Below are 25896 nucleotides of genomic sequence, written 5' to 3' on the forward strand. Positions count from 1 at the left end.
CAGCTGCCCCTAATGGGCTCCCTGGCTCTATAGATGATAGCAGATACCTAGATTACAACAGATCCTCCTAATTCATATCACACTTTGGAGCCTTTCAGATTCTTGATTTAATTTTCCTGCCACTGTAGTGATATACCTAGACTACTAAACATCTGTCCTAGCCCCAAGTACTTCATGTATCTTATATATAACTCTTTGATCATATCTTTCATTTTTTTTTCAAATGAGTACCACACTAACCAACTAAGTTAATCTGACACTTCCTCATTTCTTAAAAACAAAAACTTTGAATTTATATAATTTAAAATTTTAATTTGTTTTAATGAATATAGCTAGGACTGATCTCAGTATCTTATGCATGCCAGGCAGACATTTTACCACAAAACTTAATCCCCAGCCCTCTTTGTTTATTTTACACTTTTATTATTACTATGTATATGTGCCCATGATAATGGGACTGGGCAAGGGAGAGACTGCGTGTGTGCTGTGGCACAATTGTGAAGATCAGAGGACAACTACTGAGCCATTTCTCTGACCCCCCTCCTTTTTATTTTGAGTCAGAGTTTGATTAAGTTGCCTGTGATGGCTTTGAACATTGTTGAGTTTGTTTTCTGAGACAGGTTCTCATGTAGCCAAGGCTGGTCTAGAACTCACTGTGTAGCTGAGGATGGCCTTGCCTTTGTGCTCATCCTCCCTCCCTCCCTCCCTCCCTCCCTCCCTCCCATGTGCTAGGATGGCAGGTTTGTAGCACCACATCCAAATGCCATGATTGAACCCAAGCCTTTGCATATCCACTAGGCAAGAGTCACCAACTGAGCAGCTAAAAGTTGAAAAACTTGTCCATATTTACAAAAGTGGTTCCAAAATGATTGTATAAGATGAGATGTTTGTTTTAAAAAAACAAAAATGCTACCCTCCCTACATATATTCATATTCAGTAGGCCTGTGCTGGTACCAGCGTCTTATACATAGCTGAGAAATAGGCAACACCCAGGCAAAGATTGAGGCCTTTGATGGTCCTGTCATAGTTTGCCATCACTTATTTCCTGTCTGCGTCTCTCAGAACTTACCTCTATGTACTTAATACTTTAGCTGTTGTATAAACTGTCTAGTCACCTAGTTTTCCATTTTAGTATCAGGTTTGAGTTCTACACTGGAATCCTGAGGTACTCAGGAAGTTTTTTCAGAGTAGGAATTTCTTTTATCTTTTATCATCTTAACATATTCCTGTCATCTTAAAAATAATTCAAGTTGTCATTTTATTCCTTTGCAACAATTTTGAAAATTTTTACAGGAGGGTATTTATCATGTCTCAGAGATAATCAAGAGATGGGAACAGTGGGCCTGAGTTAATAAGGTGTTTGGATCAGAGTCTGGAACCATATTCTTCAGAGCTTCCTTACTGTGCCTGCTTGTGTTGATTGATGCTCTCTCAGTTCTAAGCAATGTATGACTGTGGGGAGCTGAAGAAGCCCTGAGTGATGTGTAACAGCCAAATGAAGTCCTAAGTGAATGAGTGAGTTGTTTGAATCCATGGGAATGGCAAAGCCTCCCGACGCCACCACCACACATAGACCCATGGTGAGGCTCAGAAGGATGCAGAGCCTTCCTCAGTTCCTAAGGGTGTCGGCAGTGTGTGCAAAGATGTGTGTTTACCAATAATTGACCAGTGTGTGCCAAGCTAGCAACTGCAGCTTTCTTCTCCCTGATATGTAAAACCCAAGACTGCTCACCTACAGAAGCCTCCTCCTAAGACAAGCTAATCTGGCTGTCCCTAATAAACGTCCTGAGGATCCCAGGTTGTTGCAGGAGTTGATGCAGCTCCATCAGAGCATGCATAGCCCACCTGACCCCAGCTTTTCTGTATGTGCATCTGTGTCAGTCCTTTCTTCATTCCCTCACTGCCCCAGTCAGGTTTCCAGGACCCAGCCAAGTGGATGTGGTATATGACCTAATGTGGTTTAGCCAAAGCATGGAACTTACTAGCTTACACAGCTGAATAGTCTGGGGATAAATTTAACCATGGGAGAGATTATTATCTATGACTCAGATTATGGCCAAGACCCCAAACTATTTTTTCATTCTCGGCTCCTTCACTTCAGGTTTTGAGGCATGTTCTTCCATCATACCCGAAGATATAAGTTAACAATTCCCAGGGTTGCTATGTCTTTTCTTAATTACAAACATGGGGGAAGGCTCGCAAACCCCAACAATTTAAACTGACCTGTGAATTGGGCCCCTGACTTCACTGTCCTGACTTAAGTCTTTGTGTTCATTGCTGAGTCACCTTCTGGTCAAGGTCAGGTAAATGGGTTGCCTAAGCTTTTGGCCATCTTTTTCAGCCACTGGCTTCTCTGAGAAATATGGTGTACCCAGGGGCCTTTCTCTGTCTTCCTTCTTTCTTGGTGGGCAGATTTGTTATTTTCAAAATTCTTAAGGGGGTTCGTCCCTTCTCTCTTTATCCTTATTAAGCACAATGTCTGGAAAATATAAACATAAATCTACACTTTGAATAATTGTTTTATATCTTTGTCCTCTTTAGAAAATTAATCAGGCCAGAGAGATGGCTCCGCCTTTCAAGGTTCACAACCAAAAACATTAGAAAATTAATCACAAATTTTTTTTAAGGGCCCTCCATTAATGTGGGGAGGGGCTTAGTCCTGCCTCAATTTGGTATGCCAGACTTTGTTGACTCCCCAAGGAAGACCTTAACCTCTCTGAGGAGTGGATGAAGGGTGCAAGCGAGTAGGGGAGGGAGGGGGACCTGGGGTTGGTGTGTAAAATGAAAAGTAAATCAGATAGATGGATAGATAGATAGATAGATAGATAGATAGATAGATAGATAGATAGATAGATAGATAGATAGATAGGGCCCTAGAGATTCCTCAGCAGGGAAGGTGCTTTCATTGCAAGCCTCACACCCTGAGAGAGTGCTCTCCAGAACATACATGATAAAGAGAGAGGGGAATAGACTCTGATCTCCACAGGTGTGCTGTGTTGTCTTCTGGCCTCCACATGCTCACACATGCATGCATAACTAATAAAGGTAAAACAAAAGAAAATAGATTTATATTGTCTGTACATTCAGAAATCTTAACAGTGTTTATCCTTTTTTGTTGCCTTTCCTAGGTTCAAAACTGGCCAAATCAATGGTGATTTGCTGATATACCACGTCTTGCTGACTTTAAAGCCATATTATGCAAAGCCATATGAAATTGTAGTGGACCTTACCCATACTGGACCTAGCAATCGCTTTAAAACAGACTTCCTCTCTAAGTGGTTTGTTGTTTTTCCTGGCTTTGCCTACGACAATGTCTCTGCAGTTTATATCTATAACTGTAACTCCTGGGTCAGGGAGTACACCAAGTACCATGAACGGCTGCTGACTGGCCTCAAGGGCAGCAAACGGCTTATTTTCATAGACTGTCCTGGGAAGCTGGCTGAGCACATAGAGCATGAACAACAGAAACTCCCTGCTGCCACTTTGGCTCTAGAGGAGGACCTAAAGGTGTTCCACAATGCTCTCAAGCTAGCTCACAAAGATACCAAAGTCTCTATTAAGGTAACTTCCTGTCTCTTTTGAATGATTTATTGCCTTTCTTGATCAGCCAGATTATAGTCTGACCTCTACAAGTGTTCTCAAGTTGCATATCCAATATCAGTTGCATCCAGATGTTGGAAGACCAAGATTTCTGTCTTTATTGTGGTCCTGCAAAAGGTGTGAAAAGTGCACACTTAAAAGATACTGTTGGGGCTGGAGAGATGGCTCAGAGGTTAAGAGCACTGACTGCTCTTCCAGAGGTCCTGAGTTCAATTCCCAGCAACCACATGATGGCTCACAACCATCTATAATGAGATCTGGTTCCCTCTTCTGGCTTGCAGGGACACATGCAGACAGAACACTGTATACATAATAAATAAATAAATTAATACATAAATAAATAAATAATGTTTAAAAAAAAAAGACACCCATAGTGGCATATGCCTTTAATCCCAGCACTTGGGAAGCAGAGGCAGGCGGATCTCTCTGAGTTTGAGGCCAGCCTGTTCTACAGAGTGAATTCCAGGACAGTCTCCAAAGCTAAACAGTGAAACCCTGTCTCAAAGCAAACAAACAAAACGACTCTCATGGGGGCTGGAGTACAGAGGTCTAGGGTCCAATTCCCAGCACACACATGGTGGCTTACAAACATCTATAACTCCAGTTCCTGGGCAATCTTCTGGCTTCTGAGGGTACCAGGCACACATGTGGTGCACAGATATGTATGCAGTCAAACACTCATACAAATAAAATAGATTAGCTTTTAGGACACTGAAGGTTGGGGCAGAAGAATGCTATAGAGAGGGCAGGCAATTCTTCACTGTGACCCTGCCCGGTAGTCAGGTGTGCAGAGTGGAAAGGACCTACCTAGTCGTGGTTCTTTTGATTGGTTCATGGTTTTTCAGAGTGGTGAGTTTGACCCCTTCAAGCACTTGTTTATAGAATTCTTGACCCTTTTTAAAAGTTAATTTTTTTTCTGATAAAGTTGGATTCTTTTGAGAGTATAAATAATTGTTACGTAATTTGAATACGTAATAGTAACATTTCAATGGCAAACATTGTATGGGGGTGGATAAATGAGTTGGTTTTGAGAGTTCTGTATAACTGGAATTTAATTCTCCTCTTCCTAACTACCATTTTTCAGGTTGGTTCTACTGCTGTTCAGGTAACCTCAGCAGAGAGAACAAAAGTTTTGGGGCAATCTGTCTTCTTAAATGACATCTACTATGCTTCTGAAATCGAAGAGATCTGCCTTGTGGATGAGAACCAGTTCACCTTAACCATTGCAAACCAAGGCACACCACTTACCTTCATGCACCAGGAGTGTGAAGCCATTGTCCAGTCTATCATTCACATCAGGACCCGCTGGGAGCTGTCACAGCCTGACTCCATCCCCCAGCATACCAAGATTCGACCAAAAGATGTCCCTGGGACACTGCTTAATATTGCATTACTTAATTTAGGCAGTTCAGACCCTAGTCTACGGTAGGTATTTCTCTCCCACACTTTTTTCTTTTTTAATTCTCTTTAAGTTGAGTTCAAGTTAAATAGTGTATCACTATTGTTCACTAAGAGTGTCATTGTTTAGACAAAGAAGGCCTAAAGTCTACTGACTCAAATGCATTACAACTTCCTACCTATTTTACTTCAGTAAAATTCTCTGAAGAAATCCTATGTTGCTGTCCTCTTTGTCTCAGTGGCAGAAGCAACATGATAAAAAGGGCATCATCTATTGGAAAGCATCACACAGTAAAACACCACATTGTGTCACTGCTGTGGCCCTAAATTAGCCTTCAGATGATCTGTGGCCAAGTGCAAGACAATGTATAACTAAACTGCAGGGCTGAAGCAAAACATTGCTGGGACTTGGTGAATGAGGCACCTAAACATTGTCTAGTGCAGATTCAGATGTGGATTCCATGAAGAACAAAAGCTGAACCCAGAAGGGCAGCTATGGTAGAACACAGTCCATCTTAGGGTTTCAACCATCATCCCTAAGATAAATGTTCTGATTTCAAAACGGTTTTTAAAAATAAAGAAAGAAAAAAGAAAACGGTATTTCCTTCCCTCCTCCACTTTCCTGCCCCCTCCCTTCTTCATTTTCTTTCCCTCTGAACACAGGTTAGTTGGTTCTGTTTTGGCGTTGTGATCTGCTGTGATCTGTCCTGTCAGCCTGTAGAGCCAGCAGACTTGGCTTTGGTGTGGAGCTGCTATTTTTCACTTGTCATGCCTGAACTCTCCTTTTTGGTAACGGTAACATGCCTTCCTAATGGGCCTGTAAAGGTTTGATAAGTAGCATTTGTGGTAGGATTGTACAACACTAGCAAGTAGTTTGTGTTTAGTGAATAGTATTTTCCCCCATCCCTTCTTTTCTCTCCTTTGTTCCCTGTTTCCTTTCTCTTCCCTCTCCTTTTCATGTTTGGATGATTCTTTATCTTAGATATCTTGGGAATGTCAAGATTTTGACTAATGGAGATGGAACATTTCAAATCTAAAATCCAAAATACTCTAAAATCTGAAATGTCTTATATATTTTGTTCAGAATTTATAACATGCCTTTTTTTTTTTTATTAAGATGGACTCTTATTATGTTGGTCTGGCTGGCCTAGAACTTGCTGGGATTGAAGTCACTTGCCAACACCCAGCCCATTTCACAGTTTTTAATTATAGGTGCTCATTTTGCAAATGTAAATATTTCAAACCCAGACACATATCTGATTGTGGTTATTTGAGATGAGAGATACTCAACTGGTATCAATTCTCAGACTCAGGAACTCTTATAATATAGCATAGCCTATGTTTCATACCGGCCTCTCTCTCTCTCTCTCTCTCTCTCTTTTTTTTTTTTTTTTTTTTTTTTGGCTTTTTGGCTTTTTGGCTTTTTGGTTTTTCGAGACAGGGTTTCTCTGTAGTTTGGAGGCTGTCCCGGAACTAGCTCTTGTAGACCAGGCTGGTCTCGAACTCACAGATATCCACCTGCCTCTGCCTCCTGAGTGCTGGGATTAAAGGCATGCACCACCAGTGCCCGGCTCATACTGGGCTTTTTAAGCTTTCAGAATTTCCTTTATTTAAAAGGAAAACTATGTCCAGTACCATGGCTCCATGGCAAAGGAGTTCATCACCAAGCCTGACAGCCTGTGTTTGACTAACATTGTGGAAGAAGAGACTGACTCCCAAAAGTTGTTCTTTGACCTCCTTGTATGTGCCCTGGCATTTGTGTCTGCACATATGCATAAACACAAATAAATAAATGAAATTAAAAAATTTTTAAAGATTTTATTTATTATGTATACAATATTCTGCTTCCATATATATCTGCACGCTACAAGAGGGCACCAGATCTCATAACGGATAGTTGTGAGCCACCATGTGGTTGCTGGGAATTGAACTCAGGACCTCTGGAAGAGCAGTCGGTGCTCTTAACCGTGAGCCGTCTCTCCAGCCTGAAATTAAAATTTTTAAGTCAGATATGATAGCATATTCTTTTCACATCTGTACGTAGGATGCTCACACAGATGCATCTCTGTGAGTTCTAGGCCAGACTGGTCTACCTAGCAAACTCTGGGACAGCTGGGGCTACATTGTGAGACCCGGGGGGGGGGGGGGATGTCAAGATCAATAATCAACCAAAATTTTACTTATATAGGCTTCATGGAATCCCAGAAATGGCTCACTAGATTTTATGTATGCTCGGCTTCCCTTATCCTGGAAGCCTCTCTAACATAATACTCCAGGTTATGGGAGCCCAGTGTATTTTTTGTTGTTGTTGTTGTTTAATGATTTATTTTTATGTGCATTGATGTTTTGCCTGCATGTGTGTCTGTGTGAAGATTGTCAGATCCCCTGAAACTAGAATTATAGACAGTTGTGAGCTGCTATGTGGATGCTAGGAATTGAACCCATGTCCTCTGGAAGAGCAGCCAGTGCTCTCCAGCCCAGGAGCCCAGTTTTTTATAGCTCTTAGATAGGGTAAAATAACGTCAGCATAGTATGAATTTCTGCAAGTCAGTGAAAGATAAACAAATTCACATGCAATGACATTAATGTCCTTATTTTTAGGATAATTGAGCTATGAGCCTGTCTTTTCTTCTCAATTCCAAATAGTTTTTCATTGTTTATAGATCAGGTTTTTCTGATTTTAGGGGTAGGGTCTTTCTAGCCTGGAACTTACCATCCTCCTGCCTTGGCCTCCTAAATGGCTAGGATTAGAGGCCTGTGCTACGATGCCTTGTCCCCTGACATCTTTGTTAAATAATGCCAGTTTGAGTGAAATTGTACCATTTTTCTAGTGATGAAGCAAGCAGATAGCTTTCACTTGTTGGTAAAGCATATCATACCAGAAGAAAAAAAAACACTTAGGCCAACACATTTCCATGGCTTTTTTCTTCTGTATCTCCATGGCAAAAATTCAGAGGTAATTAAAACCTGAAATTTGGGTTTGCTGCATTTTAAAACTGAGTTTGATATTTGTTATTTAGGATGGGATGAATTGAGTTTTATGGGGTGGAATTGGGAGTGGGGTCATCATTCGGAATGCTGGGGATCAAATCAGGGCCTCACACATGGAAGTAAAACACTCTACTACTCAAGTTCTTTAAATTTTTCTGATTTGCTTAGATATATTTTTATATATTTATAACTCATTTTTTGTTCTAATAGACCCTAGGTAATGTGTGATTGGTTTTTATGATTATATAAAGTAGAATGAGGTCATAGAGTGGAAGATGTAACTACATCTTTTTAAACTCCAGTTAACTCCAGTTTTAACCTCTAGTTTACAGTGAAAATTGTATGACACACAGACACTTCAGGGATGTCCTTACTTCAACATACCACATTATAATTTGATTAAATGCCTCCTTTTAAAAGATAAAGTAAAGGTCTCACTGTGTAGCCCTGATTGTCTTGGAACTCTCTGTGTAGACCAGGCTGGCCTCAAACTCACAGAGATTCACCTGCCTCTGCCTCCTGAGTACCCAAATGAAAGGTGTACACCACCAGGCTTCCTTGTCTCTTATTCTCTATTTAACTGTATTGGCCAGAGAGTAACTGGGAGCAGAGTTTTGACTTCACTGAAAACACCTTTATTCTGTCATTCCTATTGACCCACCTTAGACCCTAAGTCTTTTGCTGTTTATGCTCCTGTGAATGTTTCTAGAAAGGCCTACACTTGCCTGCCTGTCTTAGGAGGGAGCCTCATGGACTCTTCTGGCACTGATATCTTGAGTCTCATGTTCCAGGCTTGCTCTATATTCTGTCTCTAGGCGATCGTAACACTGAAAAAGAATTAAGTGTGCTTTGTAATTAAATTTTGAGTTGTATGTTGTAGGGGAAATGGAATTACAAAGAAAAAGGAATTTTAAAACAATCTTTGTGTTTTCTCTTAGGTCTGCTGCTTATAATCTTCTGTGTGCCTTAACCTGTACCTTTAATTTAAAAATTGAAGGTCAATTACTAGAGACATCAGGGTTATGCATCCCTGCCAACAACACCCTTTTTATTGTCTCGATCAGTAAGACACTTGCAGCCAATGAGCCACACCTCACATTAGAGTTTTTGGAAGAGTGTATTTCTGGATTTAGCAAATCTAGTAAGTAATGATTTTCTTTAATACTCAAAATGATTCTAAGACATTTCAAAGAAAGTTTTTTTGTTTGGGAATTTACCAGTGGTCTTTCACTTACTATATTTTTACTTCTTAGAAACTTTCCTCTTTTTTTTTTTTTTCCTTTGGCTTGGGTACCCTGTAATTAAAGGAACTCTGAAAGAAAATCTTGGGTGAATACACAGAGAAACCCTTCTGAACTCTGGCAGGAAGCTCAGGTAGCAGCAGGTGTGATCCTCTTGCCCGTGGACAGCTTGAACAATTTCCTTCCTTACATCAGCTCCTTGAACCTTCGCATTTCTTTTCATAGACAAGAACTGCACATCTCCTTGATTTTAAGGAGTTACTTTGAACTGTGGATTTTACTGAATATTGATGTTTCCTAAAGAGTGTCACGGTGGAAATGCTAGATCCAGAGCCAGCCCCACGTTTGTTTTAATAAGTCCCATTAGGGTGGGGCCTTGGTGGTGCACGCCTTTAATCCCAGCACTCGGGAGGCAGGCGGATCTCTGTGAATTCCAGGCCAGCCTGGTTTCCAGAGAGACTGTCAGGATAGGCTCCAAAGCTATACAGAGAAACCCTGTCTCAAAAAAACCAAAAAAAAAAAAAAGAGTCCCATTAGTTTACTGTATACTGTTCTTATCTGTTCCCTCCATCTCCTGTAGTAGCATAGATGATGCTCTTTGCCTGGCTTCCTTCATTCCTGACACTTTCTTCTCTCCTTCTCCCTGTGGTACATGCAGCTTTTCCCTAGCTACATTCTGCATTCAAACACATTTCTTAATATTTCAATATTCATCAAGAATATGTCAGATCTGCTTTGTTCTGGTTTTTTTGTTTGTTGGTTTTTGTTTTGAGCCGGAGGTTGGTTTGTTTGATCAAGTGAAAGATATAGGAGTGTAACTCTGTTGTAAGTTTGGCAAAAGAAGAAAAATACAAAGCTTTATTAATAACTACAAATGCTTGAAAATATTTGAGTGAGTGAACAGGCATTTTTTGTTCCTGCATAAATCTGAGATCATTTCAGATTAAATACAGCCCCATCAAAATAGGCATGGAATTTGAATTTTCAAATGATTTTAAATTCTATTGAAAATAAATAGCTGAGAAAATGTTGAAAAGAGAGGAAGTACAGACTTGAAATTACAGATTTCTCTACATCTATGCACATTTTAATGGCATGGTAATCAAAACACGGATGTTCACAAGTCAGCAGACGGATCCATTTAAGAGAAGCAGACAGCTGAAGCTTCACAAGCTGCTTGAGGAGATGAAACTCATCTTAATGAGTTTGGGCCATCTACACCAAAAGATACCAAAATGACTTCTGTTTATATTTAAGAATTGAATATAAGTCTAGAAGCACTAATAAAAGAAGTGGGTACTTATTGCTTTTATGTGAGTAGAATGGGTGAAACAAACACAGGATAGAAGCAAAGTAAATGATGAACAGATTGGCTTCCTGAGATTTTGGAATATCTCCACAAAAAAAGAAAAGAAGGCTTCTCTGTGCAGCCCTGGCTGGCCTTGAACTCAGAGATCCACCTGCCTCTGCCTCCTGTGTGCTGGGATTAAAGGTATGTGCCACCACCACCACCCAGCTGAAGAAATAATTTTAAAAATCAGCAAACCAGAAGTAGTAGGGCACACAACACCTGATCTACAGAGTAAGGTCCATGATTGCCAGGGCAACAGAGAAATCTGTCTCAAAAACAAACAAACAAAAAAACTGTACTAAAACATATACAGCATAAAAATTAGCATTTTGGGCTGGAGAGATGGCTCAGAGGTTAAGAGCACCCACTGCTCTTCCAAGGGTCCTGAGTTCAATTCCCAGCACCCACATGGTTATGAGATCTGGTGCCCTCTTCTGGTGTGCAGATACACATGGAAGCAGAATGTTGTATACATAATAAATAAATCTTTTTTAAAAATTAGCATCTTAACCTTTTAATTTTTTTTTCTTTTTAGTTTTAGGTTTTTTTTGTTTGTTTGTTTGTTTTGTTTTGTTTTTTTGAGGTAGGGTCTGTCTACATAGGCCTGGATGTCCTCAAACTCATAGAGTTCTACTTGCCTCTGCCTGCCTAGTGCTGAGATTAAAAGTATATACGACCATGCCTGGCCATTGTAACCTTTTCTTCCCTTTTCCAAACTGAAACTTTGGATCTAATCACTTTTAGTGGCGTCATATTATTCCATAGTATGGAGCAACTTTGCTTGCTTGCTTGTTTGATTTTTTCAACTGTCTTTTTTTTCTATTAAGTAATGTTTTATTAAATTCAAAAGTAGGCAATATAAATACGTGACAATGGAGGTCATGAAAGGTGAGGTGAGGGGTGATATTGAGTGAGGGAGGGTTCTAGACACTATAGATGATGTGGGCTGTGATCTAGAAGATACTTTCATGATGTACTCACTGTCAAAGTTCACCAATCAATACCTATACCTACTCACTTAATATGCGTGCACTTTACTGTAACAAGATACACCTTAGTTTTAAAACATCAACATAAAAACAGTATGCTACAAACATCTCACCATTAATTCTTTTACTCTGTGTGTGTGTGTGTGTGTGTGTGTGTGTGTGTGTGTGTGTGTGTGTGTGTGTGTGTGTTTGCACTACAAATCTTTTCTTTCAACCTCCCCTTCATTTCTTCATGATAAAATCATTGCTGGGACTGGAGATGTGGATCAGCAGTTAAAAATACTAGCTGCTCTTCGAGAAGTCCTGGATCTGATTCCCAGCACCCATGTAATGGCTCACAACCATCTACAACTCTGGTCCCAGGGTATCAGCCAAGCATGTGGTCCACAGATACACATGTACACAAAATACTCATACACATGAAAAAATAAAATGATTGTAATTTTCATTAACTATCTATACTAATGGAGTGTTTTCTCTACAGGTATTGAATTGAAGCACCTTTGTTTGGAATATATGACCCCATGGCTGTCAAATCTAGTTCGTTTTTGTAAGCATAATGATGATGCCAAACGACAAAGGGTTACTGCCATCCTTGATAAGCTAATAACAATGACCATAAACGAGAAGCAGATGTACCCTTCTATTCAAGCAAAAATATGGGGAAGCCTTGGGCAGGTATTGAATTTGCACGGACACTTACCTAGTGCCTCCTTATGCTAGTAAATCTGGGTGCCCATGTTACACAGAGCACACCATTCTCTCCTTCAGAAGCATGCAGACCCAACCCTGTGAATAGCTATGCATTTCAGAGTTCTCCTCCTTGCATAGTTGTACAGAGTTTAACTGTAGAGACATGTTGTCACTCCTGGTAAATAGTGTTAAAATGTGTACCCCAGTCCCTATATACACTACAGATCTCAGTAAATGCTTCTTAATGCTGTTGTTCAGAACATCTGGTTTCTATAGTTGTAGCATAGGCTATGATACAACTTTCCTTAATCTGGCCAGGGAGGTGCATACTATTCCTTCAGATTGATCACTTAAGGAAGCATATCCATACTCAGACAATGCTGTGAATCCTCTAAATGATTTTAAATGACATTGAAGCCAATTTCCTGACTGTATGATGTCATTAAAGTAATTAGATTGGTCATGCATTACTGTCTTAGAAGAGCAGAGATACTAAGCAGCTGAAGATAGGCATGTACAGATGTTTAAACTCTGAATATTGCTCTTACTCTTCCATGGATGGTTTAGAGGTCTCCAAATCTAGAACTTTGAAAATCTTGGGGGAAACAGGATGTCTCTGCTTCTTGGGTTTGTCTGAGTGTTTCTTAATTAAAGGTTAAGCCATCGGTGTGCTTGAAAACAACAAGACTTTCCTTGTTTCGTCAGATCACAGATCTGCTGGATGTTGTGCTCGATAGTTTCATCAAGACCAGTGCTACAGGAGGGTTAGGGTCTATCAAAGCTGAGGTGATGGCAGATACGGCCGTGGCTTTGGCATCTGGAAATGTGAAATTGGTGTCAAGTAAGGTAACCACTTTTTCTATGCCCTCTTGGACCATGCCATAATTATTTCTGTTTATCATCTTGAGAGTTTTTCTCTAACTAGCCAAGGTTAAACTCATTATTCATTAATTTATTTATTTATGAGAAAATGGGAGGTATGGGTATGTGTGTGCACATATGGGCTGTGGCTTACCTGTGTAAGTCAGAGGATAACTTGTGGGAGTCAGTTCTTTCCTTCCACCAGATGGGTCCCAAGTATCAAACCCCAGGTATGGGGCTTGGCAATGAGCTCCTTAGGTTGCTGAGCCATCTCATTGACCCTGAATTTATTTTCTAAGATTTATTTATTTTTCTTTTATGTATGTGTGCCACATGTGTGCATTGCCTTCAGAGGCCAGAAGAGAGTACTAAATCCCCTGGAATTGGAATTGCAGATGGTTGTGAACTGCCATGTGGGTGCTAGAAACCAAAGTCTTCTGCAAGAGCAGCCAGTGCTTTTAACCTCTGAGCCCTCTCTCCAGCCCCCTAAACTTTTTTTTTTTTTTAATAAAGAAACTATTAGTCTCATGTTTTAAAAAACATGTTCTTCTTTACAGGTTATTGGAAGGATGTGTAAAATAATTGACAAGACTTGCTTATCTCCAACTCCAACTTTAGAACAACATCTTATGTGGGATGATATTGCTATTTTAGCCCGCTACATGCTGATGCTGTCCTTCAATAACTCCCTTGACGTGGCAGCCCATCTTCCCTATCTCTTCCATGTGGTTACGTTCTTAGTAGCCACAGGCCCCTTGTCCCTTCGAGCTTCCACACATGGATTGGTCATTAATATCATTCACTCTCTGTGTACTTGTTCACAGCTTCATTTTAGCGGTAAGTTACTAGAAGGTAATCTTTTGTTTTTTAAGGCAGTGGAAGGTTATCTTTACTAGTTCTTTTTTTAGCTTTACCTTACCTAACTGTTGTAGGTTTCTCCCTGTGATGGTGTTGTCTCACCAGTACACAAGCAGTAATTTGAAATTCTGTCAAACAAGAAAATAATTAAAATGACTTCCATGCCATGGCAAGCTATAATAAAAGCTTTCTATGTTGTAATTACCGTATAACCTAAGAGCTTAGTGTAAGTTGATAGTGTTGCATTACTAGTGCCAGTATATTATGTAGCCACTAATATAATCAATACATCTAAGAGATTTGACTTGGGGAGTGTGGTTATGTGATTTTGAAATTTTCTTGAATTCCAGATGAAACATATCACTTTAGAAATAAAATACTGGTATTTTCTTTTTCTTTTGCAGAAGAGACCAAGCAAGTTTTGAGGCTCAGTCTAACAGAATTCTCATTACCCAAATTTTACTTACTGTTTGGCATTAGCAAAGTGAAGTCAGCTGCTGTGATTGCCTTCCGTTCCAGTTACCGGGACCGGTCTTTCTCCCCAGGCTCCTATGAGAGGGAGACTTTTGCTTTGACGTCCTTGGAAACGGTCACAGAAGCTTTGTTGGAGATCATGGAGGTACAGAAAGAAAAATGACAAGAAACTAAATTAAAATCATACTTAAAGTATGTAATATGCAGGGTATAGTGGCAAGAGCCTTTAATCTTACCATCCAGGAGACAGAGGCAGGATTTTTGTGAGTTTGAAGCCAACTGAGTCTGTGTAGGGAATTCTGGGTCAGCCAGGGCTACATAGTAATAACTTGTCTGAAAAATAATTTTGTAATATACAGAGGAAATGCTGGTTTGTTCTCTATATTACACATAGAACTTAACATATTTCTTTAGAATGTGTCCATTTTTAAAATTAGATTTATTTTACTTTGTGTGTATGAATGTTTTGCCTGCATGTATGTATGTGCACCACATGTGTGCCTGGTGCCCAAGGGTCAGAAAAGGAGTTCAGAAGAGGAGGACATCAAATTCCCTAGAACTGGAATTATGGATGGTTATAAACCACTTTGTGGATTCTGGGAACACAACCTATTTCCTCTTCAAGAACAAGTACTCTTAATTGCTGAGCCATCTCTCCAGTCCCTGGAATGTGGTTTTTTTTGTTTTGTTTTGTTTTTGTTTTTAATAACAAATATCACTTAATGGCATGATGAACATTAACTATTTGTAGAAACATTTACGTACACATATATTCAGAATATCCTGTTTTTCAGGCATGTATGAGAGATATTCCAACGTGCAAGTGGCTGGATCAGTGGACAGAGCTAGCACAAAGGTGTGTCCTCAGTCAAATGTAAATTGTAGAAGTGTGTATATTGTTGAGAGTAGCTGTTGCAGCATAGTCAGTCCTGTACTCACTGTGTGCACAGACACAGAGGCTTTCATCAGTTCTGTGGCTCTTTTGATTGCAGGTTTGCATTCCAGTACAACCCATCCCTGCAGCCAAGAGCTCTTGTGGTGTTTGGCTGCATAAGCAAGCGCGTATCTCATGGGCAGATAAAGCAGATCATCCGAATTCTTAGCAAGGTACTTACTCTACCTTTCCTAAAGATTTTTTCCCAAATTACAAAGTATAGCTTTCAGTTTTTAAAAACAATTCAAATGTAATTAACTGCCAAATGGTGATGGCTCATGCCTTTAATCCCAGCACTTGGGAGGCAGAGGCAGGTGGATCTCTGTGAGTTGGAGGCCACCCTCGTCTACAGAGTGAATTCTAGAACAGCCAGGGCTGTTACACAGTGAAATCCTGTATCGAAAAACAATACAAACAAACAAAAAATTTAATTATATGTTTTTAAACAATTTTTTCCTTACTGTAATTATTTGAAGTGATGAAATCTTGTCTAAAGAAAATACCTGTAGGGGCTGGAGAGATGGCTCAGAGATTAAGAGCACTGGCTGCTCTTCCAGAAGTCCTGAGTTCAATTCCCAACAACCAGATGGTGGTTCACAACCATCTATAATGAGATCTGGTGCCCTCCTCTGGTCTGCAGGGACACATGCAGAAAGAACACTGTATACCTAATAAATTAATAATTAAAAAAAAATACCTGTAAGTTCAACATGGTGGAGCACGCCTTTAACCCCAGCACTCTGGATACAGAGGCAGGTGGATTTATGTGAGTTTGAGGCTACCCTGATCTACATAGTGAGTTTCAGGACAGCCAGTGCTACGTAATAGAGAGAACCTGTCTCAAAAATAACAAAAAAGATAATATCTTTTAAAAAGAATCTCTGACTCTTTTTCTAATCAGGTACATCTAATATTCTATGTTTCTAAAACCTTATAGCCTTATATAAAGCTACATAATTTGTAAATAATGTAGTGATGTCCTCCTTAATAGAATGTGATAATAGGAATATTTTTAAAATAAGAAACTAGTTATAGAATGTTCACCATTATTAGAAATTGTTTGTCATATAAACTACTTGTCAGATACCTAAATGTTTCTCAGCTAAATCTGAGATTCATTGTAGGAGCTGATGTTTTATTTCACTGAAAAGTAAAATAAAGATTTTTGTTTTCTTAAAAGGCACTTGAAAGTTGCTTAAAAGGGCCTGATACTTACAACAGTCAAGTTCTGATAGAAGCTACAGTAATAGCTCTAACAAAATTACAGCCACTTCTTAATAAGGTAATTATTGTATTGACCATGAATTTATTCATTTTGGGTATTGTTACTGTGTGCATTTTTCTCATACAGAGTTTGAAAAATAAGATGGGTTGAAAAGATGTTAGAAAGAAGAAATTATAGTCAAAGCAGAATCTCTTGTCATAAGAGTTAGAAAATAAGATAGGTTGGCCTAGCATGGTGGCCTGCACCTTTAGTCACAGCACTCATGAAGTAGAGGCAGGTTAATCTCTGAGCATGTGGCCAGCCTGGTCTACATAGCAAATTCCAGGATAGCCATGGTTACATAGAGAATACTTGTTTCAAAAAGAAAGAAAGGAAGGGTTGGGGGAGAAGGAAAGGAAGGGAGGAAGAGTGGGGAGGAAGAAAGGAAAAAGAAAATAGGCAGATAGGTTGAAAAGAGGTTGTAAAGAAGGAACTATAGGCAAAGTGGAGCCTCTGTCACAAGAGTTTGTGATAGAGGAAGAGTTAATATAGTGCCTCTTTTCTCCTGGGATTTTGTGTTTGTGATATATTTTTTTCTCTTTGGTACTAAAAAAGATAGGTATAAATTCTTAATTCTTTTATCTAATAAAGTCTTCATTGAGCATCTTCTGTTTATCTGGTAGTGCTTAGAGATATAATAAACTTAATAGAGAACTGGACAAATGAAGTCAGTAAACTATGACTTAATGTTAATTAATGGTTACACTGTAGAGAATACAAAGCCAGGAGAAATATACCTGGTCATCAAAAAGAGTTTGTATCCTGGGCTAGGGGCGTAATTGAAGGTATAGCACTTTTTAGCATGTATAAGACCCTGCTTTCATCTCCACTGAAAGATGGGAAGGGGAATGAAGGAAAGATGGAATACATATGAGTAAGAGTTGATACTAGTTTAAAAAAAAAGAGTTTATACTATTAAGAATGAAAAGTTGAAAGGGTAGAGTCTAATTGGAATTAGAAATAAGTAAGACAGTAGAGTGGTGGATAGACCATTCTAGTAGAGTTGATAGAGAAAATTGTAAAGATTGGGTAGAATTAATCTAAATTCAATGGTCTTCAGAAAGGAGTTTGGAAATTATCAATTCCTAATAGACAGTATGGCCGGGCGTTGGTGACCCACAACTTTAGTCGCAGCACTTGGGAAGCAGAGGCAGGCAGATCTCTGTGAGTTCAAGGCCAGCCTGGTATACAGAGCTAGGTCCAGAATAGCCAAGGCTACACCGAGAAACCCTGTCTCAAAAACAAACAAACAAAAAATAAACCTTGTAGACAGTATGATAACAGCAGGACATGGGTGGCTCAAAGTGCACAGTAGTAGATCAGAGAAGAGAGGAAATGCAGGCTGCAGGAAGGTTAGCTTGGGTTCTGTCTGCAGTGCTAACAAAGCAGTGGCTGGTGTCAGAGAAGACTGTAGAAGAAGAGTCAGCAAACTTTGGGGACTGGATTTGGCATCCAGAATTAGGAGAAATCCCAGAGGAAGCTCAGTTTCTTAGACTCGCTGATGATATTTTTAATTAGACACATGGAGGGGACCAAGTGTTTATCTGTCTGTTCATGTTCCCCAAAGGAGAAAAAAACACACAGGAGTTTGGTGAGGTAGCCTGCTTTGTGTTATGCTGCAGCATGCATAGATTATTACTTGGTTTGCCACACTGATGTGGAATGTATCTCCTTTGCCAGGACTCACCTCTGCACAGAGCCCTCTTTTGGGTTGCTGTGGCTGTGTTGCAGTTGGATGAAGTCAACTTGTATTCAGCAGGCACTGCACTTCTGGAACAAAACCTGCACACCTTAGATAGTCTCCGGATATTCAATGACAAGGTGAGTGGGCTTTCCTCTGAGTTTCACATTGCTCACAGTGAGTCTTCTTTTCCTTCTCCTCTATGGTTCTCTAGAAATTGAAATAATCATATTTAAATATCAGTTTAATGCATTTATTGTAAGTATAGTTCCTTAATAGGTCACTAAAACTATTTAATCCATTTTCCTTTATAAAAATAGCCAAAACAATATGCTCTGCTCTTAGTGGTTAGAATAGTAATAAGTAGGGCTGGAAAGATGGCTCAGCAGTTGGGAGCATTGTCTGCTTGGCAGCACCCACATGGCAGCTCACATGGCAGCACCCACATGGCAGCTCACAACCGTCTCCAACTCCAGTCCCAGGAATCCAGTGTCCTCTGTGGCCTCCTCTGCACTGCACCCACATGATGCACAAACATGCATGGAAGAAAAACACCCATGGACATAAAATAAGTAAAGACATTTTTTCTTAATTTTAGAGTAGTACTGAGGAGTTATCATAGCTACTACACCAAGGCCTGTGCATTCATTATTGCTGACTTCCATTCTCCATCCCTCCCTATTTATTTTTATTTATAATATGTATTAGACTCTATTTTTCAGTTATTCAATAAGAAAACTTACTTTTATTGAAAAAATATACTTGAAGAAAAATCTGTACAATTAGTAACAGATATGGAAGTTGGAGAATCTAAAGAGAAGTTTTGGGTGCTTAATTTTACTAGTTTTTTTCCCCATTTTGCCTAATCTCATTTTAAAGTATACCATTAACAGCCCCCTTCACATTTATCAACCTAGATAGGGGTTGGATTTTGGCTCAGAGTATAGAGGATAAAATTAAGTAGTACAAAATTGGGTTAGTGATATGGCTTAGCAAGTAGAGGTACTTACCACCAAGCCTGACAACCCAAGTTCAATTCCCAGGACTTACACAGTGACATAGTAGAAGCTTGCATGCACTAAATAAATGAAAAATATTGTTTCAAAGCCAGTGCAAAATTATAATCCTTTTGTTTTGGAGAAAAATAGAAACAACCTAAGAGAAAAGAGAAGGCCGGGCGGTAGTGGCGCATGCCTTTAGTCCCAGCTCTCAGGGGGCAGAGGCAGATGGATCTCTGCGAGTTAGAGACCAGCCTGGTCTACAGAGCAAGTTCCAGGACAGCCTCCAAACCACAGAGAAACCCTGTCTTGAAAAACCAGAGAGAGAGAGAGAGAGAGAGAGAGAGAGAGAGAGAGAGAGAGAGAGAGAGAGAGAGAGAGAGAGAGAGATTACATGCTCATGCATTTATGTTTGGAAATTGCCTCTAAGTGAAATGAACTGAGCAGCTATGGGGAAGCAGAATGTGACCTAAATATGAATATACCTGGTCTAAAGTACTTGTTCAGTGTGTATAATGTGGTATAGACCCAAAACAGATGGAAGTCTAGGAAGTATGGAAAACAAAGTGATAGGTAGAAGACACCTTGAAGTTTTTTCAGTCAGACCTCTGTTCACAAAAAGGAAAGGAGTAAAGAAACTAACTTCATTATTCTGCTCTAGACTTGTCTTGAGATAATGGTGGTTTCCAGTAGTGACTAGCTATTGGCTGTTTGTATTCTAAGAATATGTATAGATAAAATAGATGTCTTTAAAGCGTCACCTTGCCATTTTCTTTCTTTCACATGTATTTGTTTGTTGGGATGAATGAATGTCACAGTATGTATTGAGATCAGAGAACAACTTGTGGGAGTCATCTCTCCTACCATGTGCATTCCAAGGATAGAACTCAGGTGATCCAACTTGGTAGCCAGCACCCTTAACCACTGAGCCATCTCATCAGCCCCAGCTTTGTCATTTCACTTCTGGAACATCACAGAAGTAGAGACTAATCTTGACAACTACCCCAAAGTACTAAAGCTTTATTGAGATCACCAGAATGTTCTCTGGGATGGTAGAGTCAGGGTAATAGTGCATGCCTCTAGGTCCTGCTACCCTAGAGGCTACGGCAGAAGTTTTAAACCTACACAGGCAATATAGTGAATCTCTGTGTGAGTTTGATAGCAGTTAGCAGTCAAAAGTAGCCGGGCATTGTGGCTGATGGCTATATTCTTAGCACTTGAGAAGTAGAGATAGAAGGTATTAGCCAGCCTTTGCTACATAGCAGGTTCCAGGTCAGCCTGATATAGATGGGATTCTATTTCCAAAGACCAAAACCAAAAAATAAAATAATAGCTTGAAATTGTGTATCCTGGGGCTGCAGATGTAGCCCAGTGGTAGAGTGCTTGCCTAACATGCACAAAGTCCTGAGTTTAATCCCTAGTACCCCAATTAAGCACACCATGACACACATACAGATCATGTGTTGTAAAGCAAAGCAATTTGAGTTTTCCACTGTCTTATTACCTATCTTCTGACTATCTTACATTTATAGTACCCTAAATGTTCTTATGGGGGTCTCTGTTAACTAGAAATTTCTCTGAAACTGAAAGATTTACTTAGCGTGTCGTAGCTTTTCAACACAAATAAAAGATTTTAAAACCAAGTGTCTGAGTACTGGAAAACAAAACGGGAAACTTGTGTGTGAACTCCATCAACGGTCCTGATTGTCTTTAATAGAGTCCAGAAGAAGTATTCATGGCAATCCGGAACCCTCTAGAATGGCACTGCAAGCAAATGGATCACTTTGTTGGACTCAATTTCAACTCTAACTTTAACTTTGCACTAGTTGGACACCTCTTAAAAGGTAAAGATTCCTTTTGTCAGAATGCTTCATGAAATAGTATCCAGAAGCCAGAAAAAACTAAAAGAAATTGATTACTTAAGATAAATTGAGGTAATCTAGCCCGCATGTTTTACTTTAAAATGAAAATCATATCTGCTTGAGTTGTTTCAATTAGTAAATATTTAACTTGAACCTAATTTCCATATCAGATCTTAAAAGAACAAAATAATTGATAGTAAAATTCCTTAGTACTGAGCACTTAATTGCTGTGTTACTGGTTAATAGTACACTGCATGTTTATGTTATTTCATATATGTATATTACAGAATGTTATTGTACAGATTTAATCCCAGAAGGCTTAGGGATAAGCTCAGTTGTAGAACTTTTGTCCAAGGTCATGGTTTCAGTCTCATGCATTGCCAAGGAATAAAGGGATTTCCATTTTAGTGTGCATTATGTTCAGATATGATCATAGGTACTCTTCAACTTGTTTCTAGTATGTTCTCTTTCAGCACTCTTGTACTATGTACAAGTACTCATAGTACTATGTACTATGTACCTTAGAGCCTCACCATTCTGGTACTGCTCCTCCAGATTTCATTTATTAGCCAACCATTTCCACAAGCTAGACTAGAGCTAATTCACTTTCTTACCTAGGCTTTAGCTCCTCATTGTTGACTTCATAGCTTTGTGGCCATCCACTTTTAAGGTGGGCAGTTTTTATAAAATAAATATATGTTAAGCTAGGCATGGTGGTATACAACTTTAATCCCAGCACTTGGGAGACAGGCAGGTAGATGTCTGTCAGTTTGAGGCCAGCCTAGTCCAGAGCTACATAGTGAGACCCTGTCTCAAAAAACAAAACCAAAAACCCAAACCTTCTTGTTTGAAGGAAAAAAGAAAAAGAAGAAATATTTTTTTTTCACAAGAGTGCTTTATTTTTTTATATCACAAAAGGTAACTTTCTGATTATTGGGGACATGTGAAGGATGCTAAGAATAGAGGCAACATTACTACACATATATAAATACTCTTGGTTTGAAAATTCAACTGCAGTTACATGGTATACTGCTTCTTCTGTTAGAAAATGTATAGTAAGTACTTTGTATGCCATATTGTAAATCATGCTAGGTGTGAATCTCAGGGCACTACATTTGAAAGGCCAGCATTGTGCCTCCAGGATATCCACACATCTTGTGTGCAAATAAGAGTACAGATGGTTGGGAAAACACCTGTTACCTTTTGAAAATTAGAAGAAATAATTTTTAAAGATTTGTTTATTTTTAATTTATGTGTTTTGAGTGTTTTGCCTGTGTGCATGTATGTGTAGCACCTTTTGTTACCTCGGGTGGCCAGAAGACACACTGGGTCCCCTAGAACTGGAAGTATAGGTGGTTGTGAGCCACTTTGTGGGTCGTGGGAACCAAGCTCTAGTCCTCTGTACGAGCAACCAGTGCTCATAACTGTTGAGTCATTGCTCCAGCCTCAAAGGAGAAATACTTTTTAAGTAATAGAGCCCTTATTTCAAATGAAATCTCAAGGGGAATTCTAATGCTTAGTTTTGTTTGTATTTCTAACCCCTGTGCTTCTTTAGGAAATGAAAAGTCAATAATCCCTTCAAGTTTCCTAACGCCCCCCCTTTAGAGTTTCAGACAACATCCTCTTTTATACATTCGGGGTATTTAATTTTATGAATAATTAGCTTCACATTTTTGTGTTTTACCTTCACAAATGGCTATTCTTGGATGGCAGGAATTTTCCTTTTCTAGTAGCTACTTGTCACAGCATAAGAACTCAAACATTTGTTCATGGACTACGTTAACTTGTTATTTGTTTTTTTCTTTTTATAGGGTACAGGCATCCTTCACCTGCCATTGTTGCAAGAACAGTCAGAATTTTGCATACACTACTAACTCTTGTTAACAAACATAGAAATTGTGACAAATTTGAGGTGAATACACAGAGTGTGGCTTACTTAGCAGGTAAAAGCACAAAATTGACAAAATTAGTCTAATTGTATCATTGTCTTAGGATCATCAATGCCTAGCTTAGGTCTTTGCAGCTAGGTCTTTGACCAAAAAGAGCATTCACAGTTCAGTCCTTTGGTATTTGAAATTGTAAAGGTTTTGCCAAAACGTTTTTGATTATGAAAGAATTTTCATTGGGATCTGAAATGTTCTAAAATTGAATTGCCTCCGCCTGTCATCCCAGGCCTTCATAGCCTTCTATTCCATCCTCTATCCAAATTTCATGAGCATGTCTTTTATAGCCTCTCCAAATGGACAGGCTATTTCAAACCAATCTACTTGCTGTCTCCTGTATGGTTTTCTGCCTCTTTAATATTCATTCTTTGTGCTATTTTACCTGGGATGCCTGTCCCATCCCCAACATTTACTAAACTGTCTAATTATGTCTTATCTGATATTTACTGTATTCTACTCAGACAATGTAGCTTGATGGAAGATGTCCATTCTCACTTTAGCAGATTTTCATTTTGCCAATTTTTTTTGTTTCAAACATGTAGCCTTGAACAAACCATTTTACATCCCAGAATATTTTTATGAGTACATTTCAGATACATACCCTGTCTGCTTTTTGAGAGTATTGAAACCAAATAGGCAATCAAGTGCTTGAGAAAGTAAGGTATTTGTTAAATTTCTTTGTGTGTTTCATGTTTTATACAGACTATAAACTTTTGAGGATAAGTCTCTCCTGCATGTTTATATACTTCACTCTCCGAGTCTTTTTATGTGTACTTGTAATAGTGATAACCTCTTAAGTTTGGGAGAAATGAATCCTGTTTTAGGTCATAATTGTGTTTCTTACCTGCTTTTCCTTTTCCTGTCAGCTCTACTCACAGTGTCCGAAGAGGTTCGAAGTCGCTGTAGCCTCAAGCATAGGAAGTCCCTTCTTCTTACTGATATTTCAATGGAAAATGTTCCTATGGATACATACCCCATTCTTCATGGTGATCCTAGCTATAGGTAAGTGGACATGGTAACATAATTAAATAATTATAGTCAGGCTTCAATTTCCATGTGATAGACTATCAGCAAAGTAGTCTAGAAGGGAGCAGAGTGGCAGCTCAAGATAATCTAGGAAGTGTAGAGATCAAAGCTTCCTCTACAGATGCATGGTATTTTATATGGGCATGTGCCTCTGCAGGCCAGAAGAAGGCACCAGATCTCATTAAAGATGATTGTGATCAGACCAGGTGTTGGTGGCGCACACCTTTAATCCCAGCACTGGGGAGGCAGAGACAGGTGGATCTCTGAGTTCGAGACCAGCCTGGTCTACAGAGTGAGTTCCAGGACAGGCTCCAAAGCAATACAGAGAAACCCTCTCTCCAGAAACCAAGAAAAAAAAGAAGAAGAAGAAGAAGAAGAAGATGGTTGTGATCTTCTGGGAATTGAACTTAAGACCTCTGGAAGAGCAGCCAGTACTCTTAACCTCTGAGCTCTCTCTCCAGCCCAGCACTTGTATTCTCGAAGAGAGAAAGTGGGTTCAGTTCTCAGCACCCACATGGTTGCTCACAGCCATCTGTAGCTGAAGTTGCAGAGGATATGACACCCCCTTTTCACCACAGTGGGACACACACACATGGCAAATATACATACATGCATGCAAAACACTCATACACATGAAATAAATAAAATGTTTTTTTTAAAGTGATATAGGGCAGAGTGTTGGTGGCACACACCTTTGATCCCAGCACTCATGAGGCAGAGGCAGGCAGATATCTGTGAGTTCGAGGTCTTTCTGGTCTACAGATAGAGTTCCAGGACAACCTCCAAAGCAATACAGAGAAAACCCTGTTTTGAAAAAAAAAAACAAAACAAAAAGTGATATAGATGGGTAAGAACGTTTGCATTCACAGTTTACTAATTTCATTAACATTAAAGCCTTTCTGTAGTGTAGTTTTATTGTTGTTGCTTTGATACAAGGTCTGACTATGTATCCTTGGCTGGTCTGGAACTCAGTATGTAGAGTAGGCTGACCTTGAAGTTACAGAGATCTGCCTCCCCCAAGTGCCAGGGTTAAAGGCATTTACCATCACACCCAGTTTCTATAATGTAGGTTTATATGATAGGATCATAAAATTATATCTACTATTATGTGTGGCTTTGTGTAGGTTTTTTTCCCCCATTATAACTGCTATGGGGGGATTATTCTATAATATGAATGAAACAAAATATAATTAAAGTTTGAATACAGTGTTGAACATAGGAAAATAATCTTTGAGAGATGTTGTCATTAAACTTACCAAGATCTTCCTTTTTGATTGTAAAAAGACTTCCCCAGCACTTAACTGATATTTCAACATTGTATGTATTTTTTCCCAATGGATAGCATTCAGTAGCCTTATTTCTTCAGTCATTCTCATGAGTTTATTTCTTGGACCCTTCTTTTCATTATTGAAAGGAAAAAGTAACTTAATTGTCTGTATTTGGGAAAACTTAATTCTCAAACTTAATTTTATTGTTTTGTTAAATGATGTAATAATACAATTACTTATTTAGATTTTATTTTCCCTGATTATAAAATTCAATGCAAGCTTGGCAGTGGTGGCACACATCTTTAATCCCAGAAGTAGAAGCAGGCAGATCTCTGTGAATTCGAGGTCAGCCTGGTCTACAAAGTGAGTTGTAAGACAGCCCGGACTGTTACACAGAGAAATCCTATCTCAAAAAACTGGAGTGGGGGGTGGTGTGTAGAATAGAATTCAGTGCAGTAAGTTC

General features: G+C 39.2%; 1 protein-coding gene across 6 annotated transcripts in view; it reads left to right on the forward strand.

The window, feature by feature from the left end:
- Nucleotides 1–25896, forward strand: part of LOC100770202 (neurofibromin) — a 235751-nt gene that overhangs the window by 185641 nt on the left and 24214 nt on the right. For all 6 annotated transcript variants that reach the window (XM_027426535.2, XM_035447928.1, XM_035447929.1 and 3 more), the window contains 14 exons: nt 3130–3562; nt 4686–5026; nt 8929–9131; nt 12056–12249; nt 12970–13110; nt 13683–13962; nt 14388–14602; nt 15252–15313; nt 15450–15564; nt 16572–16673; nt 18336–18476; nt 21052–21178; nt 23008–23139; nt 24006–24141. In XM_027426535.2, coding sequence (XP_027282336.1) covers nt 3130–3562; nt 4686–5026; nt 8929–9131; nt 12056–12249; nt 12970–13110; nt 13683–13962; nt 14388–14602; nt 15252–15313; nt 15450–15564; nt 16572–16673; nt 18336–18476; nt 21052–21178; nt 23008–23139; nt 24006–24141 — 2622 coding nt within the window. The remainder of the gene's footprint in view (nt 1–3129; nt 3563–4685; nt 5027–8928; nt 9132–12055; nt 12250–12969; nt 13111–13682; nt 13963–14387; nt 14603–15251; nt 15314–15449; nt 15565–16571; nt 16674–18335; nt 18477–21051; nt 21179–23007; nt 23140–24005; nt 24142–25896) is intronic.

Source organism: Cricetulus griseus, chromosome 7 (genome assembly GCF_003668045.3).
Source record: "Cricetulus griseus strain 17A/GY chromosome 7, alternate assembly CriGri-PICRH-1.0, whole genome shotgun sequence".
Taxonomy (NCBI): Eukaryota; Metazoa; Chordata; class Mammalia; order Rodentia; family Cricetidae; genus Cricetulus; species Cricetulus griseus.